This window comes from Strix aluco, chromosome 6 (assembly GCF_031877795.1).
Source record: "Strix aluco isolate bStrAlu1 chromosome 6, bStrAlu1.hap1, whole genome shotgun sequence".
NCBI lineage: Eukaryota > Metazoa > Chordata > Aves > Strigiformes > Strigidae > Strix > Strix aluco.
Genome location: NC_133936.1, coordinates 10,638,632 through 10,656,368, shown reverse-complemented (window position 1 = coordinate 10,656,368; position 17,737 = coordinate 10,638,632). Strand labels below are relative to the sequence as shown.

The 17,737-nt window shown below is 42.1% G+C and overlaps 1 protein-coding gene across 3 annotated transcripts; it reads right to left on the bottom strand.

Annotated features, from left to right (window-relative positions):
• Positions 1 to 2,178: 2,178 nt before the first annotated feature.
• INSIG2 (insulin induced gene 2) lies at positions 2,179 to 17,714 on the bottom strand. 3 transcript variants are annotated; one of them, XM_074828634.1, is made up of 6 exons: positions 17,636 to 17,714; positions 13,018 to 13,359; positions 10,009 to 10,133; positions 7,563 to 7,729; positions 7,045 to 7,144; positions 2,179 to 6,578 (listed from the first exon to the last, which is right to left on the bottom strand). In XM_074828634.1, the coding sequence occupies exons 2-6, from the start codon at positions 13,259 to 13,261 to the stop codon at positions 6,537 to 6,539; spliced, it is 678 nt and encodes a 225-aa protein (XP_074684735.1). In that variant the 5' UTR covers positions 13,262 to 13,359; positions 17,636 to 17,714; the 3' UTR covers positions 2,179 to 6,536. The 3 variants fall into 3 exon arrangements, with proteins under 3 accessions (XP_074684735.1, XP_074684736.1, XP_074684737.1); XM_074828635.1 differs by lacking the exon at positions 17,636 to 17,714 and adding an exon at positions 16,842 to 16,913; XM_074828636.1 differs by lacking the exon at positions 17,636 to 17,714 and having other exon boundaries at positions 13,178 to 13,358.
• Between the last annotated feature and the right edge of the window lie 23 nt (positions 17,715 to 17,737).

Genomic DNA, 17,737 nt, shown 5'->3' with positions numbered 1-17,737 from the left:
AATACTGGACACAAAAAAATAAAAATGCAAGATCGTGGCAAGCATTTATGACAACAAGCTCATCAGCGGCCAACGTTTTGCATTTGCATCATTATTAATCAGATCTGCCAGATCTGATTCTTATAAGTCTGTCCTCCTGAAGAGCTGATATACCATATAAAAAGCACACATTGTAAATCAGAGAGAATGATGACGATTTTCATCAGAGGTGAAAGAGAAAAGGGAAAGGCAGATTCTGCAGTGTGCTGCTCTTACTTGTTGCACAGTGTAGGAATTTTTTTGACCTGTATTACATTAGAAAAGAAGCGAGGTCTAAACAATTTCATCCCTTTCAAACACAGTGGGCCAAATTCCCAACCAGCATGAAATGCTGCATATCCACTGAAATCGATGGAGCTATGCCAGTTCAGCTGAGAACTTGGCTTTGCATGTCAGTTCATTCAGCAATGATTGCACTTGACATGCAGCACAGACCAAGCATTTGTTTTTAAAAAGAAAACAGTGGAGTCTTTCAGTGCTAACCCAGCCTAGACATAGTCCCAGTTCCAAGAACGGGATTAACTGTCCTCAGCTCAGCCTCCTATGTATTTGTGCAAAGGAAGAGTCAGGAGGAGGAAAAAACCATATTCTTCTCTCTTCGGCACACTGATGGCAGGTTTCACCACTCGAGAGAAGAAATGGTGTGTAGGGCAGGGCAACTTTGCTTTTTGTTAGAACCTATAATTGACTTACGCACTTAATGTTCTTCCAGAGACTTTAACCCCCCACCCAAGTGCCATGTAGTCACATCCTTCACCTTTATCTCTCCATTACCAACCAAAGTGCCCAGAGCCAGATCACCAGTTTCTCACAGAGTTCAAAAGGACTGTGTAAATCTCAGCAAGAAGTTGCTGAAGCCATTTTCCTATCAATTAATTCTCTGGTGGCATGGCCAGGCTTACCCCAGGCATCCCTAGTCACTGAGGAAACAACTGGCACAGCTGGGTTAGAGGAAAACAGACGAGCCAAAACACGCTCTGGCGATCATGGCCAACGAAGTGATACCTTTGGAAAACAGCTGAAGATCAGAACAAGTCAGTACAAATGCACTGCATCTGTAAGGCTCCCCTTCCTCTCTTGTTTTGAAACCCAGGATGAAAACATAATCCTTTTGTGCAACATTATCCAAAATGTTGGAGCTTCTCCTTGCATAATTTCTATCTGGCAAATTAAGTCGCAACCCTATTCCTCTCAGCTTTCTTTTTAGTTCACACATTTTTCCCTGAATAATTGCATGAAACAAATCTTGCTTTGAGGTTTGATTACCGAAAAGGTATTAAATATCTGAAATGTTGGTTTATCTCACGTAACACAAGGCATACATTGAACTAATTGGAGAACAGAAATAGCAGAATTTCATTGTGAATTCAGACAGCAGCGTATTCATGAATACAAATTTTCTTTCAACAAATATTTTGCCATATTTGATTAAAAGGCACAATTTCAGGATTCCTACCAACAGATTCATAAAAAGCAGACCTTCCAGCTATACCTGCAGATGTTGCCATTGTGAATACTCTGCAACGTGCGCGTGTATCGCTGCATAACTACAGTACAACAGATCACTCCCTGCAGAGGGGTTTTTAAATGCAAAAGTCAGGGCAGAACTGCTGCAAGTACAGAAAGCGAATCCTATGAACTGTGATCTGGGGACGCTGCAGGTTGGTGTGTCTGACACCGATGCACATGGCACACTGGACACCCCTGAGCTCTCAACGGGCTTGGCCTGGAGAAACTTAGTAGCAGCCCTTTCCCTTTATATTTTCTTATTTGTGTATGTTGTTTCCTATCTGCTATAGTGCTGAGGAGGCTAAAAAACAAAGTGTGAAAGTGCAACAGGAGCTGCTAAACTTCTGCACTTCAGAAATGACGAGCAAGAAAGGAAAACCTCAAGAAAATGGAAAACTACATTTCAACCTGGATTTCAGATCAAGAAATGACCCCTACCTCTTCCCCAGCATGGCTTTTAAGCATTCAAAGCACACTCCCAGTATGCTGCCTGAAAAGCCTAGGCATAAAGTTTATCCTTTAGTTTGAGGCTTTGTCACTTGACCGGGGGAGGTAATCAGGACAAAGCTCTGGACCACACTGCTCAAAACATGACAACAGACACACCAAAAATCCAAGCTGGCTGCATGAAGCAATTAAAGTAGTGTTTACTATTCCATGACAGTTAACATGTTGGACTGACCTTTCATTTACTGTTTAGTACTGAACATTAAGCTGCAAAATTACTCATGCTTTGCATTTAGTACTGGCATCAAAACTAACAGCATTAGATAGCTATTCCCACGGCGAGACATGCGTTCCCTCTGCCCAGCTGTGCACAGACTTTTATAAGCACTGTATTTGATATTTAACATCACTTCCACAGGTTATATTCATCCATTACCATTAGGAATTATTGGTAACGCTGCTCCAAAATGTAAAAAGCATATGCAAAATGTCCAGGGTGACGCAGCTGGTAAAATTACGTCCCTTCTTTACATGCTGGGAGAGATAAAAATGAAGGCTGGTGTACGCCGTAGGTCCCCGAGGCAGCTTCCAGACAGATGGCAGAAGGGAAGTACAGAAGCTACAGAGGAAAAGTTTCTTTGTTTATTCTCCCTCTAGCTGCTTACAGCAGCCGCGTTATAAAGGGAGGCACAAGATGCATTTCACGAGAGTCTGGCAGCCCAGCGGTTGGAATATCCTCTCCAAAGTGGGCAAATTTTCATTTGACACCCTCAGGCTGAACTTGGGCAGGAAGGACCTGGAGTTTCCAGTCCCGTGGGCAATGCTCTCATGGAGCGGCTACAGATGAAGGAGAGGTTAAGACTCCAGAAAAGCACCTTTGACAGCATGCTTCTGACTGATCTTAGTGCTGTGACGAGGTAAAATTACCATTATTTCTATCCTTGGCTGTAATTTGCCTGGTCAGACACTTGGCATACCCAGTACACTGCACTCTTCCATCAGAGTTCAGATTTTCAGGTCACAGGTTGCCAACACAAACATGCATTTTTTTGGTTCATCCCTGCGCTCTTTCCAACTTTCACTTGTGGTGTTTCCTGCTGTGGGCACTGCATCTCAAATACTGATGAACCTCTCTTCCCACCCTTTCTTCACCTTTGCCTGGAGGCTTTTTCATTACCCACTTCTAAACATCTATTTGTTACATCTTTTTTGAGACAGAGTGATGGGCACTATGAACAGACTGTCTGTGAATACCAGAATAATGTTGTGTTCCTATGCAGACCAGAACATTAATAAATACAAATATATTAAGGGATTCCCTGCCATCCATGGGTTTTTTTCATATTCATAGTGGCTATTTATATCTAAATCTCTATTTTCTGTATTGCAACTGAAGTTATCTGCCTTATTTTCCTCCAGCTCAAATATTCCCATTGCAAATTCAAAAGGGCAAATTTTCAAAGGCTGCTCAGCATGCTAATTATGATAGAATAGCTGCCGATTTGAGCTTGCCTGCTTCTTTTTTAGTATTTCTGGACAGGTGCTTTGTGCAACCAATATGCCAGCTCAAGGGTCAAAATTATGAGGAGATTGCTGATAGAAGGCAACTTAGCGTATTTTAAAATCAGTATCATTTCTTAAAGAAAGAAGAAACCTATCAAACATGGTTGTAATTGTATTTAATGCACATTTTGCTTTTAACAGCAATTTGCCAGTTGAAACAGCATAGACCTTACAATGCTTAATTAGTGAAGAGGTTATAGTGCTTATAAAGTTGTATCTAAAATATACCTTATTCATTCTCTATTGAACAACATTTTAGAGACAGGCTAATGTTATAATTACATGCTATACAGTAGCAGCATGTTCACACCACTACAGTTAAGGCCGTGTCAGCATTCTCATCATGAACCTTTTTCAGGGTTTGAACACATCAGCCATAAAATTACAATGCAGTTTGGAAAAAACACGACATTCAAGATGTGAATCCTGTATTGACCTTAGTCAAATAAGAACTAAAGTAGTAAAACACATATAATAAATGACTCCACCCAAATTTATTTTGGACAATTGCTGCCTTTGCACAACATGCTCAAAATTTTCAAAATGAAATTTAAAAGTTAGTGGACCACACAGTCTGATCAGGTTTAGATGAATCCGAGTGCAAAGTGTTGTAAAGTGGGTGCCACAGCTGCACAATAACCACTTCTCACATACTGCACATTTTAACATATACAAGGCTTCTGTGTAAATATTTAGATTGGCAGGTAAAAGCAGTTCTACCACCAAGTGAATAGTAGAAACTACTCATCTCCAGTTGTATACACTTAGTGGTCATGATGAAACGAAATTGTTTACCAAATCAGCACACTGGCTACTGAGGTACCATGTTGTTCCCCACAGTCAGGGTAAGAAACATATGAATTTTTATGCCATCCATGCCCTGATAATTCAAGAGGGACTCATCACACTGCCCACCAAGCTGAAGCCATTCGCTTAAGAAGGCGGATGAGGCGAAATACTGTACGGAAAGGGACCCAACGGCTTCTTCAGTGAAATGCCAGAGCCTGCCTAAAGAAACTCACCCTTAGTTCATGCCCTAACAGTTTCTTGGTTTTACTAATATAATGCTTCTTATTGCCATATGGTTTGATTAAAAGAAGATGTCTAGTCTGGGATTTACTTAAACATGTTGTACCTCTGCTTAAAGCAAAGCGCATCTGTCAGTGCTTTCCTGAAACATTACCCAATCAAAGTGTGCTTCAGGTGTTGAATTGTCATGGAAATGTGATAAGCTGATGAAACTCTGTGGGGCTGCAGAAACAAGCTCTTTATACTTCATTTGCTTATTATTTTTACACTTCCCCATTCAAGAAATTTTCCTTTTGTGATCACCTCTTTTGTTACAACGCTTTTGGAAGCACTCCACTGCATACTTTTCAGACTTAGAGATAAGCATACAAGACTGAGAGTCGCCTATTTCAAGCTTCGCGTACATTGCATACACACATTTATTAGTAAAAACTTCTCTAAACATCTATTTGTTCTTTGGACCAACTCCAGCCTCCCTAGGTGACTGTAACATGTCTTATAAACCTTTCATGGAAGATTTAAAAAATAGTACTTCAAGACAAAAAAGGAAAAAGAATCCATTAAAACATCAACACAGAGACAGAAGGGGTAAAAAAAAGCAGAGACATCCCATGCCAAATTCACTGCTGGCACAGGTTAGCAGTGTCCTCTTGAAGTCTGCTTTCTGCCTTCTTGTACAAGTTCTTTTATCTTAAAAGGGTCTTAAAAGGGAGCTGCAAAGCCAAGAGGAAATTCCACGTATGCCCCCAAATATGGGTCACACACTAAAATCCTTCTTCTTAAGAAGGGAACCAATTAGCACACAGCCTATTTCAGCTCTCTGTCCTATCAGAATTTCTGTGCACAGGCACCTGTAAAACAACGGTAACAGTATTTCTCTGCCTCAGAAAACTGCTATAAGAACAAATGCATTTATGGTTGCCTGGACCACAGTCACAGCAGTAAGGGCTACATCAGTACCTAAAATACATCCTTGCCTCCTTCTACCGATCCTGCGAACAGAACCAGTAGTAGACAAGAACTATCAAAAGTAACATTAGTAACAGAGGGTTTTATGACACTATATGATAGTGGCTGATTTAGTTCAGCAGAATTAAGTTTCACAATAAAACCCCTCTAAGATTTTTTTTATAAGGGATCGGGACAAGTCATCTTAAGGGATTGTACGAGAATGACCCGAATTGTATCCTGTTACTCAACACAACAAGTAGTTTCAGAATCTGTCCACATCTGATGATGGTCCACATAAATTCATATATAAACACGTATACTGGTTGTACCAGGGGAAAAAATAGCAAGTATCTTCCAGCCTCGGTTTCCATTTCTGTATTCTGTGACATGGGCACATACCATAGACAAATGAAACGGCAATAACCCACACAATCCGTATTAAGTCTCCTCACCTGTGATACAAGAAGAATGACAGTGTGTTAGAGGCAGAAATCCATCAGTTACTGCATCAAAGCTCACCTGTAATCCATGAATTTCATAAAGATACTACAGGCTATCATCATGGAAAGGTAAGATCTTCGTTCCTAAATCTGAATCCCCCATCTTTCACTGAGCTATTAAGAACAAATTCCTCAAAACTTTCAAGATAAAGTGAAGCAGAAGTTTCAGCTACAGGAACGTAGTGCAAAGGTTCGGTTTGGCACTGCAACATTATGGACAGACAAGAATTCATGGTAAACTGAGTTTAGATTTGGAAAAAAGAATCCTATAATTGAACCAATATTGTCAAATGTATTGCATACTATTGTAACTTCACAGTAATCAAAATCAGACATCAAGGTTTCTACAGAAGCAGCAATCACAGATTGCAGTAAAGTATACCACTTAAGGGAAAAAAAATTGCATTTTGGCAATTTCATAGTCAAGTGTTCCTTATGCTCCTCCAACAGTCATTTGTCAGATATTTTTCCTGTTTAAAAGGTGCATATTGTTTCTCCTCAGTCCTCGTGAGACTTCTCTGCAATGACTTTGCATTCATACTGAAAAACAGAAGTTGACAAAATTAATAATATTAGATTACATAACCAATGAAAAAGACTACTATGAAGGGAATTCTTCTACAAAAAGGGTGATAAAACAGCTTATCTTACACTTCAGCCAGATAAGCTTGGTCTCCCTAAGTTCTGTGCACACACTGTTGGCTGCAATTTCTGTTTCCTTGAGCAGCAGAAAGAGCAGTTCAGACTTAGGGGATGGCCTGACTTCTCCCCAAATATGGGAGCTCTTAAACTCCTGGTCCTGAAAGGACTAAAAGTATGCAACTGAGAGCATACAGAGCAAAGTCATGGGCTGTGCTCTGAATAATGCTACTAACGGCTCACTAACCAGAACTGATTTTTACCTACATCCACCACTCAAATAGCTGGTTGGTATATACGAAGGAAGGAATGACATGTAGATTAAAACTTTTACTAGTAGGCAACTGACCCCCTGCTCCAAACTTACCATTGCCAGCTGCCTGCCGATATTGCCCATAGTTATTCCACCAGCAAAAAATATACATGGCAACCAGGAACGAACATAAAGGAAATCTGGAGACGTGTATCTGGAAAAGAACACGCATTTTTGAGCTCAACGTTGAGCAATACATAGATTCCTCCCACCACATGACAAAAATCCACAAATTTAAATTTTAGGACATTTCAACTCAAAAAGACTTGTGTTATAGAAATTTAATTAATTGCAGCAAATAACAAAGGAAGCTTCTTATTGATTATAATACCATTTGTTCAACTAAAAAAAAACATGTTACATTGTTGGTAAGGTAGCAATTTTACTGAAATAACTAACTTCCAACTAAAATTCTCACTTACAAACACATAAAACCTTTCATGAACAATCCAATTTATGTTACACTCAAATTTGTTGGAAATCATGTCAAATTCTACCCTTTCAGTTATTCTGACTTTTGTGTTATAGCTTCAGGAGACTATAAATTAACCTTAAAGGAAATAAATACTTACTGATAAACTCCATTGTAGACCAGAAGTTGTGACACCAATGTGGCCAGAAAAGCAATTCCTATTCCAAGACCAAAGCCACTTCGTGACCTATCAAACGTCCACCAGAGTCCAATTGACAGGGCTGCTAATGTGAGGGACAACTGGATATTGTTGGCAAAATTCACTTTCTGTGTTGATTGTTAAGGATAAGTTTGGAAATACCATATACAAGTGTAAAGCAGTTTTCTTCATTCTGTTTATCATATTTTGGCACAACAGAAAAGAAATACTGTAAAAAAAAATACAGCACTAGCTGTATCAGCTATCACAGAGCTATCAGGTATCAGGAAATAAGCCTTGAAGTGTTGCCAATGTAACAGGAAACTAAAAACTTATGACACTTCTTCACACTTTTAGGGTATTAGCACTGTTCAACAGCGAAGAGACTATACACCTACCAGACAATGCAGGTGTTTTATGCAGACATACAATGCACATGTTACTGTTCAGAGTAAGGACATCTCATCCTTACCTCGTCTTTTATTAAACTAAGCATGAAATCTCAAATCTAGCATCAGACATGTCCAAATGACAGGGATTTACTGAAAAAAGGTATTTATCACTCTTATTTAACTGCAATTTTGTTTAATTTAGATGCTAATTTACATTCAGCTAAACATTAAAAATGTTAATGTTTTCTATAAAACAAAATGTAAATAAGATTACTGTGAAAATATTCATGTAAACCTACATTGAAAATCAGTTTTGTCAACTCTGTGATAAAAGTATGAAGTCATTCCAGATATCTTTGTAGTGTTTCACATTCTTCAAAATGCTTTGGAAATACTAACTCATCCTCACTATTCCTGTCCAAAACAGATTATTAAAAAGGAGGCTGCCAAGTTTCATAAGCCTGAAAGCAAATTTATGGGATGACAACATAAAAACACTGCCCTACTTTCTCACAAAGACCTGGAGAGAGACCTAGAGGAAATGAGAAAGAAGTTCAACTAACTGAAATAAATAATTACAGGATAAAAATCAATAGCATGAAAAAAAATGTCAAACACAACCAAAAAACCACACCAAATATGGCAATGTGCAGAACTGGTAATAAGCTGAAAAGAAAGAAGTCTGGAGAGCTGTCAAGCAGGAAATACAGACAGTACATTAATGATGTCCTGGAATATCTGTAACAGCTGTTAGAAAACTGCGGGACAGTTTGCTGTAAATAGTCTGACCCATGCAGAGGGAAGCTGTCAATTCTCTTCTATTTCTTAAAAGCATTGTGCTTATGCAACAGGTATGGTCCAGGTCAGTGCGAACCACAGGACCAGATTAATGCATCTTTGGCAAGGAGAGCAAGGTTTGTGAGGGTCAGTGGGAACGACTCTGAACCTTGGCAGCTCCAGCTCATCTGGCCTTACTGGATAGGATGGCTGGTGGGAACAAAAGCAAACAACAACAAAACCCATCCGAGGGCCAAGTCACCTCGGTAAGAATTCAGTCAGCTCTCACATCTTTCACTTAACTTGCCCTCTTCTCCTGGAAATGAGGCGATTCAGTAGCACGCAACCAGAACTTCTTAGCATGGTTTCTGCAAACCGTGTTGGAGCTGACACTGAAGGAGATGAGAGTTCCAGAGATGGTCTGGGATCCGTTCTAATTAGTTTACAAGAACACAGTGTTCACAGACAGATCCTGGTTTTACCTGACAGAGGAGGCGCTAGGCAGGACTACACAAACAACTAAGACTCACAGCACTGCCAGTAAGGCATGTCAGTCCACATGAAAAGCACCCTGTCACCCAGCATGACCCCAGCTGCTTCAGAGGGAAGGGATGCGAGTTTTGAACACGCTTGTGCAAGGACGTATCTGAGTAGTTACAAAATTAGGAGGAGTATAATGTACTGCAACACACTGACTTCCAAGCACTCTTACTGAATGACCACAGGAATGGTAACTACTCTCTCAGCATCAAGGCATCATTTGCAGAATGTGGTAGCAGCACTTACATGCTTTGTGTAGTCCTGGGTATTACCTGCTCCTGAGTTTTCCCCATTCTTTGCAAAGTGCACAGGCTTCACTGATAACCTCAAGACTGGGCTTCAGCCTCTTACTATGGTGTTAAAAGGACATCAACTCTTGCAGTGTCTTAAAGCACTTTTCTGTAATACCTACCACATAAATATTTCTATGCATTTACTTTTTCAAAGAAAATAAAGACTATAAGACAAAGCCCAATATTGAGACATTTCTAATGAAAAGATTTTTCAGAACGAACAGACGTGAAACTTATCACCTCCAATACTGCTACAGCAGTCTAACACTAACACATATTCTGCATTTCCCTTGCAAAAATGCTGCATATTATATCTTTAACAACAATTCACCATGACTGACTATGTGAGCTTTGTTTTAGTGGAAACCCATTTGTTATCACCAACTTCATTAGAATACAGGATACAGCGCTGGCATGATTTATTCCCACAAAGACTGCTACACATCGCATTACACTGGACCATTCTCTCTTAAATTTATGTGGCTCTCCCAGATGTCTGTCCATGCATGGGTACAATAACCCAATCACAGCTGTGGAGACAGGAAAGAAAAAAGGCCCAGAAGTTGAAGCACTGGCAATATTTAACTAAAATAAAGACTATCTAGACTTTGACAATTACTGTCACTGCTAGAACAGATCTTTTAAGGATAAATAGTACAAAACACACATTGTAAAAGAAGAGGAATTGTAAACAGTTTCATTATTTAAAAAAGCTCTGTAGAAGTTCAGCAGCATCTTTAACCACTGCAGCAGTGACCTGGCAGAAGTAGCAAAACAGAGAAAATCTGAACTAGGGGCAGAGGATGGAATAGCTCTGCACCCTGCCAAAACCTGTAGTTCAAGAAGTGTAGTAATAGCTTGCAGGCTGGCACTTTTGAAAATCCCACATATCATACATACACGTTTAAATAACTGCAAAACAAACACACCACAGTATTTTGTGTCTTCTTTTGTTGTTGTTACGAGCAGGTTTTATTTGTATAATGTTCTTCTCTTCTTCAATGCTACTATAAAGGCTCACACAGAGGAGGGAAAGCCAAGAGCCTACGGTAGCTGTTGAATACAGAAAGCAAACAGGACTTTCAACCCCATGGAACTGCTACTCTCTTTGAACATTTCTTCATAAATGTGTTCTCTACTGCAACTGCAGTTAAAGAGACTGTTACCAATACCGCTGAGGAATAACACTGGTGCTTAATGTTAAACTGGTGCTGCAGAAGTGGGGCAGAGCCTGAGTCACGGGTACTCCAGTGCCCTGAGTCTGCCATGCTGTTAGAGGTATGTTATGGCAAATAGTCTTTATTCTGCCAGAGAGGAAACTATCTCCAGGATTCAGGAAAATAAATCACCAGTAAAGCTGAAGCGGAAAAAAAACTCCCTGAGCAATTTTCTTGCCAAAGGCATTGGGCCAAACTGATGACTAGTAACAGTGACAGATGAAAGGACTTCTCTGAAAGCAGTCTCGATCACCACTGATTATAAATACGCAAAATACCTTTATTCTGCTCATAATAATAAACCATACTGCAGAGGAATGTTCATGTCAATTCCAGGAAGGCTATGCAAGTACGAATGGTAAGAAAATGGGTGAATTATCAGCATTTACCACAGAGGTTCCCTGTATGTATGCTAGCAGAGAAGATAAGGAAAGAAAATGGAGAAGAAAAGACTGATAATGAAAAAGAAAGAACTCGAACACCTCAACGGGGGTCACTCCTGCTGGGAAAAGCCAATTAAGGCAGGAATATCTTTAAATCAGGCTGCTTAAAATCAAGTAGTGCAAATGCTTAGCAGGTGACTGACTACACTATACAAGCAACATCCAGTCTTTCCATCAAAACCACCAACCCATCAGAATCAGAAAGGCCTACAAGTTTCTTCTGAGATGATGACAAGAGATCTAGCCTTCACAACTTCCCCATATGCAGCTGCAGACAGTGTTGTCAGACGACCCAAGAGAGCATAAGGTGCAGCCTGATGCAAACAGCTGACAGTGCAAACATTACAGCGATCACTGCAGAGCTTATGTGTTGCTGCTGCAAGCTAAGAGTCTGTCATTTCAATCCCCACTACTCCATATATAAAGGATCAAACCTTTACCAGACATGTTTGTCAAGACAATGAGTTTAAAGTATAAAAGAAAAATGCAGCACATGCAGGATACAAACCAAAAACTAATCAACAATCTCAGCAAGACAACAGAAAGAGGACTAAACCAACTAGCAGATAAAGCAGGTATGTATCTGCCACCATAACATGCCAAATGCATTTCAACAGGAGAACAAAACTGACGCATTCAGAGAGGTATTTGGAAGGTTTCCTTTCAAATCAAGTTCCTCTATGACAGCTGGGGTGTAGTATTTCAACAAGGTATCAAAAAGAAAGCAGTTGGACGACTAGGAAAAAAAAATAGACAAATATTATCATCAGCAAAACAGTGATGCCAACTCAAAAGCTAGTTTATTGACTCATATTAATACCCAGAAACGTGAGCTTCTCAATCTTATTAAAACTGACCTCTAGGAAGATACCACCTTTACTGTAAAATACTGTTTGATAAAGCAGAATCCTCTAGTACTGGCTGCTCAGAATATTCCCTTAGTAAAGTGTAAAACTGACCCATGGGATCAGTGATCTTCTGAGCCAAGCAGAAAGCCAAATTCCATCAGGCTTGTAACATGGAATATGCCTTGATACTTGAAGATGAAAGAAGAGGAAAAAGGGATATTTCTACCTACGGCAGACATCTCACTTAAACTTGCTAAACATGCAAAAGCTTCAATTCCCTGCGTGGTCATGGGAAAAATGGAGCACGTTCACCATCATCCAACTTGGTACATGAATCTGAGGTGCTCTGTTCTGCAACGTGCCTCTACAACCGCAAACTGCGTGCCTGGCCTCAACTCCCTGAAACACAGTCAGGTCTCCCAGCTTTATGGAGCTAAAGCAATACCTCAAGCTGGAATAAGGAACAAATGGAAAGCTCGACCACAAAAGGAAGCATTACTCAGGGTGGTCTGCTGTGCTCAAAACGAGGTGCTGCACAATCTGACACTTCCAGGGTATTTTCAAGGGCTGCCTGTAGAGCACGCTCCTGTAATCCAGCCTCAAGGTTACAAGTGGCACCACCTTTTAAAGTCTGTTAAACTTGTACTCTAACCCAGCAGAAAAAGCAAAGGTTATGCTCTGCTAACAATATTACAGTAAATTAGCAGAACAACAATTTCTAAACATGGGTATGCCTATTTCTATATACATGGGGAAATCAGAAGGATAGCAATAGCTTGAAAATGGCAGTGATGCTGGAAGAGACATTTTTATCTTCCACACCTTTCAGATAGTTTTTTCTAGCTATGTAACTGCCTATCTACCCTCTCATCTCCACTCCAGGTATACGTACACGACTGGACTTACCTGACGCTGTGCCACAGCAAGGTGGCACCCACCAAGCTGAGGAGAAGATGCTTGTGATCACATCAGGGGGGAAGAGAGTAACGTTTCTCTGGATCTGAAGCAAGTTTAATACTAATGCAAGAAATACGCCAATAAAAAACAGCACTATACCACGAATTACCAAATTCATGCCACGACTGGTTACAGATGAAATGTACGGGCCACACTTTTTTGGTAAGGTTGGCATTGCATCATTTTCTGCCATGACTTCTTATGTCCTCAGAGACATCCAACAGGCTGACTGAAGAGGATTCACTTGCAATCCAGTATTTTGACTCTCCTCAATTAGGAGATACCCAAACCCTGAAAAATAATAAACAAGGGTGAAAAATGCAGATATAAGAAACATTAAATGTAGTTCTCTTAAATAAATTGGAGATTGGGCTAAAAAATATGGCTATTATATTTTTCTGAATTGTCTAAGGAGGCAATTAGTCATTTGAGAGCCAAACCAACCACAGCTGCAAAAATGCCTTACAAAGAGAACAGGTTTTACAAATAGCTTTGTCTACTAGAAGACAGAGAAGGAAGAAACATGTGTGATGGGACAGCTAGGAATGTGAAACCACAGAGAAGAGGTGAAGAAATGAAACCGCTATCAGATGGAGGAAAGGCTCACTTTGCAGTAACAATAAATTGGTTTTCTCCCGTCCTTTAAGCAACAACTACAGATTATGTAATTCAGAAGCAAGGAAACACAGCCCTTAGTTTCAAGTCAGCCACAGAAGTTCACAGGTCTCTCTTCTTGAAAAGATGCCAGAAAACATTTCTCAACTGGAAAGTGAAATCTGAGAAATATTTTTCAGGATGGAGTCAGAATTTCAGCAATCCCGGAGCGCACCCATTTTCATAACCCCAGATAAGAGCAAACAACTCAGCGAACCAGAGAAGTAATCTCAATACAGAGAAATACTTACCGAAGTAACACACTTCGGGTGAAAACTGACCTACATGATTAGAAACTGCAATTGTAATCAGATGCAAAAGAACCTGAGAGTAGAGAGAAAAGGAGATCCCCCTGTTCGTGCACTGGGTAGCATCCTACATGAATAACTCTGACGGCACTACAGGAATGGCAGAGTTCCCATCCCAATCACTCTTTCTAAAAAAAAAACCCGTCTATCAAGAGTCTTGTTATACATGGATCCAGTGCCACATTCATGTATAACAACGACTTTGATCGACAGCTTAGCCACCTGGAACTTAAGAAAAAAAGCCCTGACATTGTTTTTAAATTTGAAACTGCCAACTGGTGGTGGCTTTTGTTAACTCTTACTTATGGCCATTGGGGCACTAGGGGACCCAAAGCAGCACATCCATCCCCCTTCCTCCCCAGCTTCAGCAAATCCCAGGGAAGCTCTCTGAAGATGCAGCAGCAATGCAGAGGATGCAGCACTCACTTTTGCTGATTGAAAGTCAAAAGGGAAGTTAAATACATCCAGGCTAGTTAAGATACTACAGGTAACTGCACAGAAGATGCGATGCCATGCCATGTCATATGGCATCCCTTCATCACTCAGAAAAAGTTCCAAGAGGCAAAACAAAAGAAAAAAACAAAAGTTCTGATCACACGTAACTCAGGGAGGCAGCAGACTCCTCCCAAGAAAGCAGGATCTCTTCTACACGGTCGATTCTCTGCGTTATTTGTAATCATGAACACATCTTGGGGGGAAAGAGGGCAACCATGGTGTCTGGCTTCTTAGCTTCCTGACTCACACTGAACACGTCCACACCAAGGCTGGCACTGGCACTGCAACACACTTCCCTCAAGCAAAAAGGACGTGCTCCAGATTTTTTTTTTCCCCTCCTCCAGACGGCATAGTAGTGGAACTTGGATAATATATTTAGCCTCCAGGAAAGAAAGCATGGAGTCACAGATATATCACTATTTCAGCTGAGAGTCTCCCCAGTCCCTGGGGACTCTGCCCACCAGGTGATCGCAGGAATTCCCAGAAATTACAGGAGTCCTTTCAATATGCAGCACTGGAGACTGTAGGTCCCAATTACAAACTCCACAGGCATACTGTACATAATAGGAGCTTTTAAACTGTTACATCCATTCTTAGCTTTAGCTTGCCAAGAAAAACAAGCTAAACTCTCCACTTGCTTCACCATCCCTATGGCTCTTGGCACTTCCTGAAGCCTACACATCCCTTTTCTTTTAATGCATGACCAGAGCTGATGTTTACAAGCTCAAGTTTGGCTCTCACAGCCTTATACAAAAAAATTTCACACTTTTATGTCTCTTTAAATGAGCTCTTCTGCTGCACACCAAGGATCACAATTTCTTTTTTCATTGTCATAAAGTGGTTGCTCACACCCTGTGATCCATTACTACATTGAAGTCTCTCTTCTGTCCTGTTACTGAACTCCTCATACCAGCCCCAAACCTTGCATGTTGAATTTCAGCCCACAGGTATTATTTACTCTGACACTCAGTGTCACTTCATTTTTCCTGTAGGATTTCTCAGTCCTTTTTGGCTCTGCAAACGGTTCCCAGCTTGGGTCATCAGCAAATACCATTACTGCATCCTATTTTGTGCAGCAAGGTCATCAACTAAAACGCTGAGCGAGATCAGGCCAAGTCCCTGTCTTTGATAAAATCTATCAATAATTTCACTGCAGTCATTATTTCCCCATTTTATACTATCTCTTGGTATGTCCCTCTAACAAGATTCTATTTCTTGTAATTCTTCAAATACAGTAATCTCCAACTTAATTAAGAATCATCAACTGTCCCACTCGGCAAGACTGATGTAAACACTGATCGGACCTTTTTTTTTTTTTCCCTAGAAATGTTGATGATCAAAGTCCAATTTTATTCTAGCATAAAGCAGTTTCCAAATGTAAAACCTGCATTTACCTGATTTCTATTTATTATATATGTCATTTGGCAAATATATTTAATTGTGAAGGCTTATCAAAATCTAACACAACTTTGCTATGCAAGGAAATCACTTACTGCTTTTATACAACCATTGCAGCTGCAAGTCATTCAAGGCACCAGCAACAGATCTGTACTACAAGGTAAACTGCCTGACCACAGCAAGGGCACTTGGGTGGGTACACATCAGTGAATGTCTATAGCAAGTAATAATATAACAAGTAGGGTCCCAAATTAGCATGATGCAGTAATTTCCATCCTGGTTTCTCACCCTACGCATATTGTTCCTATTTGTTTTATCCCACTTTCCAAGTTTTCTCCACTCATTGGCTCCGAGACCTTCTGACATGCCACAAACAGAGCAATGGGGGAACAGAGCAAGGTGACCAGCACTTATGGAATGATTCTTCAGTGCCTCAGACAGCCTGGATTCACGATGCTCAGGCACGGCAAAGGTATTTACTATCGTCACCTTTCATGAAAATGGAAATCAAGATCTCTAAAGAAGACATTGCCTCCTTCTTCTGGACTGGGAGGCCAGTGTGCCTGCAAAGAGAGCAGATGATGCCTCTCTCCTTTTAAGCCTTGTATTTACTGAGGATTTCCACTCAGATGGGAGTAGCTCACGTATTGAACCAACACTACTTCTGAGCCTTCATCTCTTGGGAATGCATATTCAAAACTGTAACACCACACTGAAAACTACAGGCTTGGCAGCGCCACAAAGCCTCAGCTGCACTTCCCCTCCTCCGTGGCACACGGCTTCAACCCAAGCTTTTTAATATACCATGCAAGAGCATTATATATGATTCGCGAGGCAACCACGCGATGTCTGGCATTGCGCAAAAAGTTACAAGTAAATTATCACCCTAGACATTTTCAAAACACTTAGTCACTTAACTGTCTTCTAATTAGAAGATCTGTCCTGCAAGTGCTCCCCAGTGCTCTTCATGTTCATGAAAAGCCTTCTGCTGCGTGCGATTCACAACTTCTGACACGGTACAGACACATTAGGAACAACGCAGTGTAGTGGGGGCCAAGAAAGAGAAGATTTATTTAAGCAACACCGTGCAGGAGATGGCAAAAACGGTGAAATGACGAGAAACCATCTGTCTTCTGCGAGGCAACGCCAAAGGCAAACCACCCCCCTTCTCTGGGCACCAGGCGAGGCGGCTCTCCCGGCTGGTCTGCCCCGGCCCCCCCGGCTGCGGGGACTCCCACCGGCCCGGGCCCCAAGCCGGCCGCTCCAGGGCAGCGTTCGCGCCTCCAGCCCAGGCCGGGCCCGCTAAGCAAGGCCGGCGGAGGGGCCGCGGGCCCGGCCGCGCCTGCCCGGGGGAGGCCTCGCCAAGCAGAAGGTTTCACCGCTGCCGGGTGAACGGCTCCCGCCGTGTCGTCTCTCCGGGCACGGCGGCCAGCCGCCGCTCCTCGCCTCCCCCCCCGCCGGCACAGGCAGCCCGGCTCGCACCGCGCCCCCGGCAGCCCGGCCGCGGCGGGGCCCGGCACCACCCCCGCCCCGAGGCAGGGCTGCGGCGCTGCCAGCGGCTCGGCCGCCTGCGGGGAGGAGGGGGCCGGGGGCGCCGCTGCCCGTCCGACCCGGCGCGGCTCGTCCCCCGCGCCTCGCACGGCCCCAGCCCCCGCCCTGCGCCGTCCCCCCCGTCCCCTCCGCGCGGGAGCCGCCGCAGCCCCGGGACTCACTCGGCCTCCGCCATCTTCTCCCTCCCCGCGCCAGTCCCCGCCCCGCGCAGCCTCCGCAGCGCCCCGCCGAGCTGCTGACGGGGGCGGCGGCGGGGCGGGCCG

Bases quoted from the DNA above. Each gene is read 5' to 3' on its own strand.
- INSIG2 (XM_074828634.1), bottom strand. From the start codon at position 13,261: ATGGCAGAAAATGATGCAATGCCAACCTTACCAAAAAAGTGTGGCCCG. The intron at 10,134-13,017 runs GTAAGTCCAGTC...CTGTCTCCACAG, and splicing joins TTGCTGTGGCACAGCGTCAG to CTGTGATTGGGTTATTGTAC. The intron at 6,579-7,044 runs GTAAGTTTGGAG...TCTGTTTTTCAG, and splicing joins TCGGCAGGCAGCTGGCAATG to TATGAATGCAAAGTCATTGC.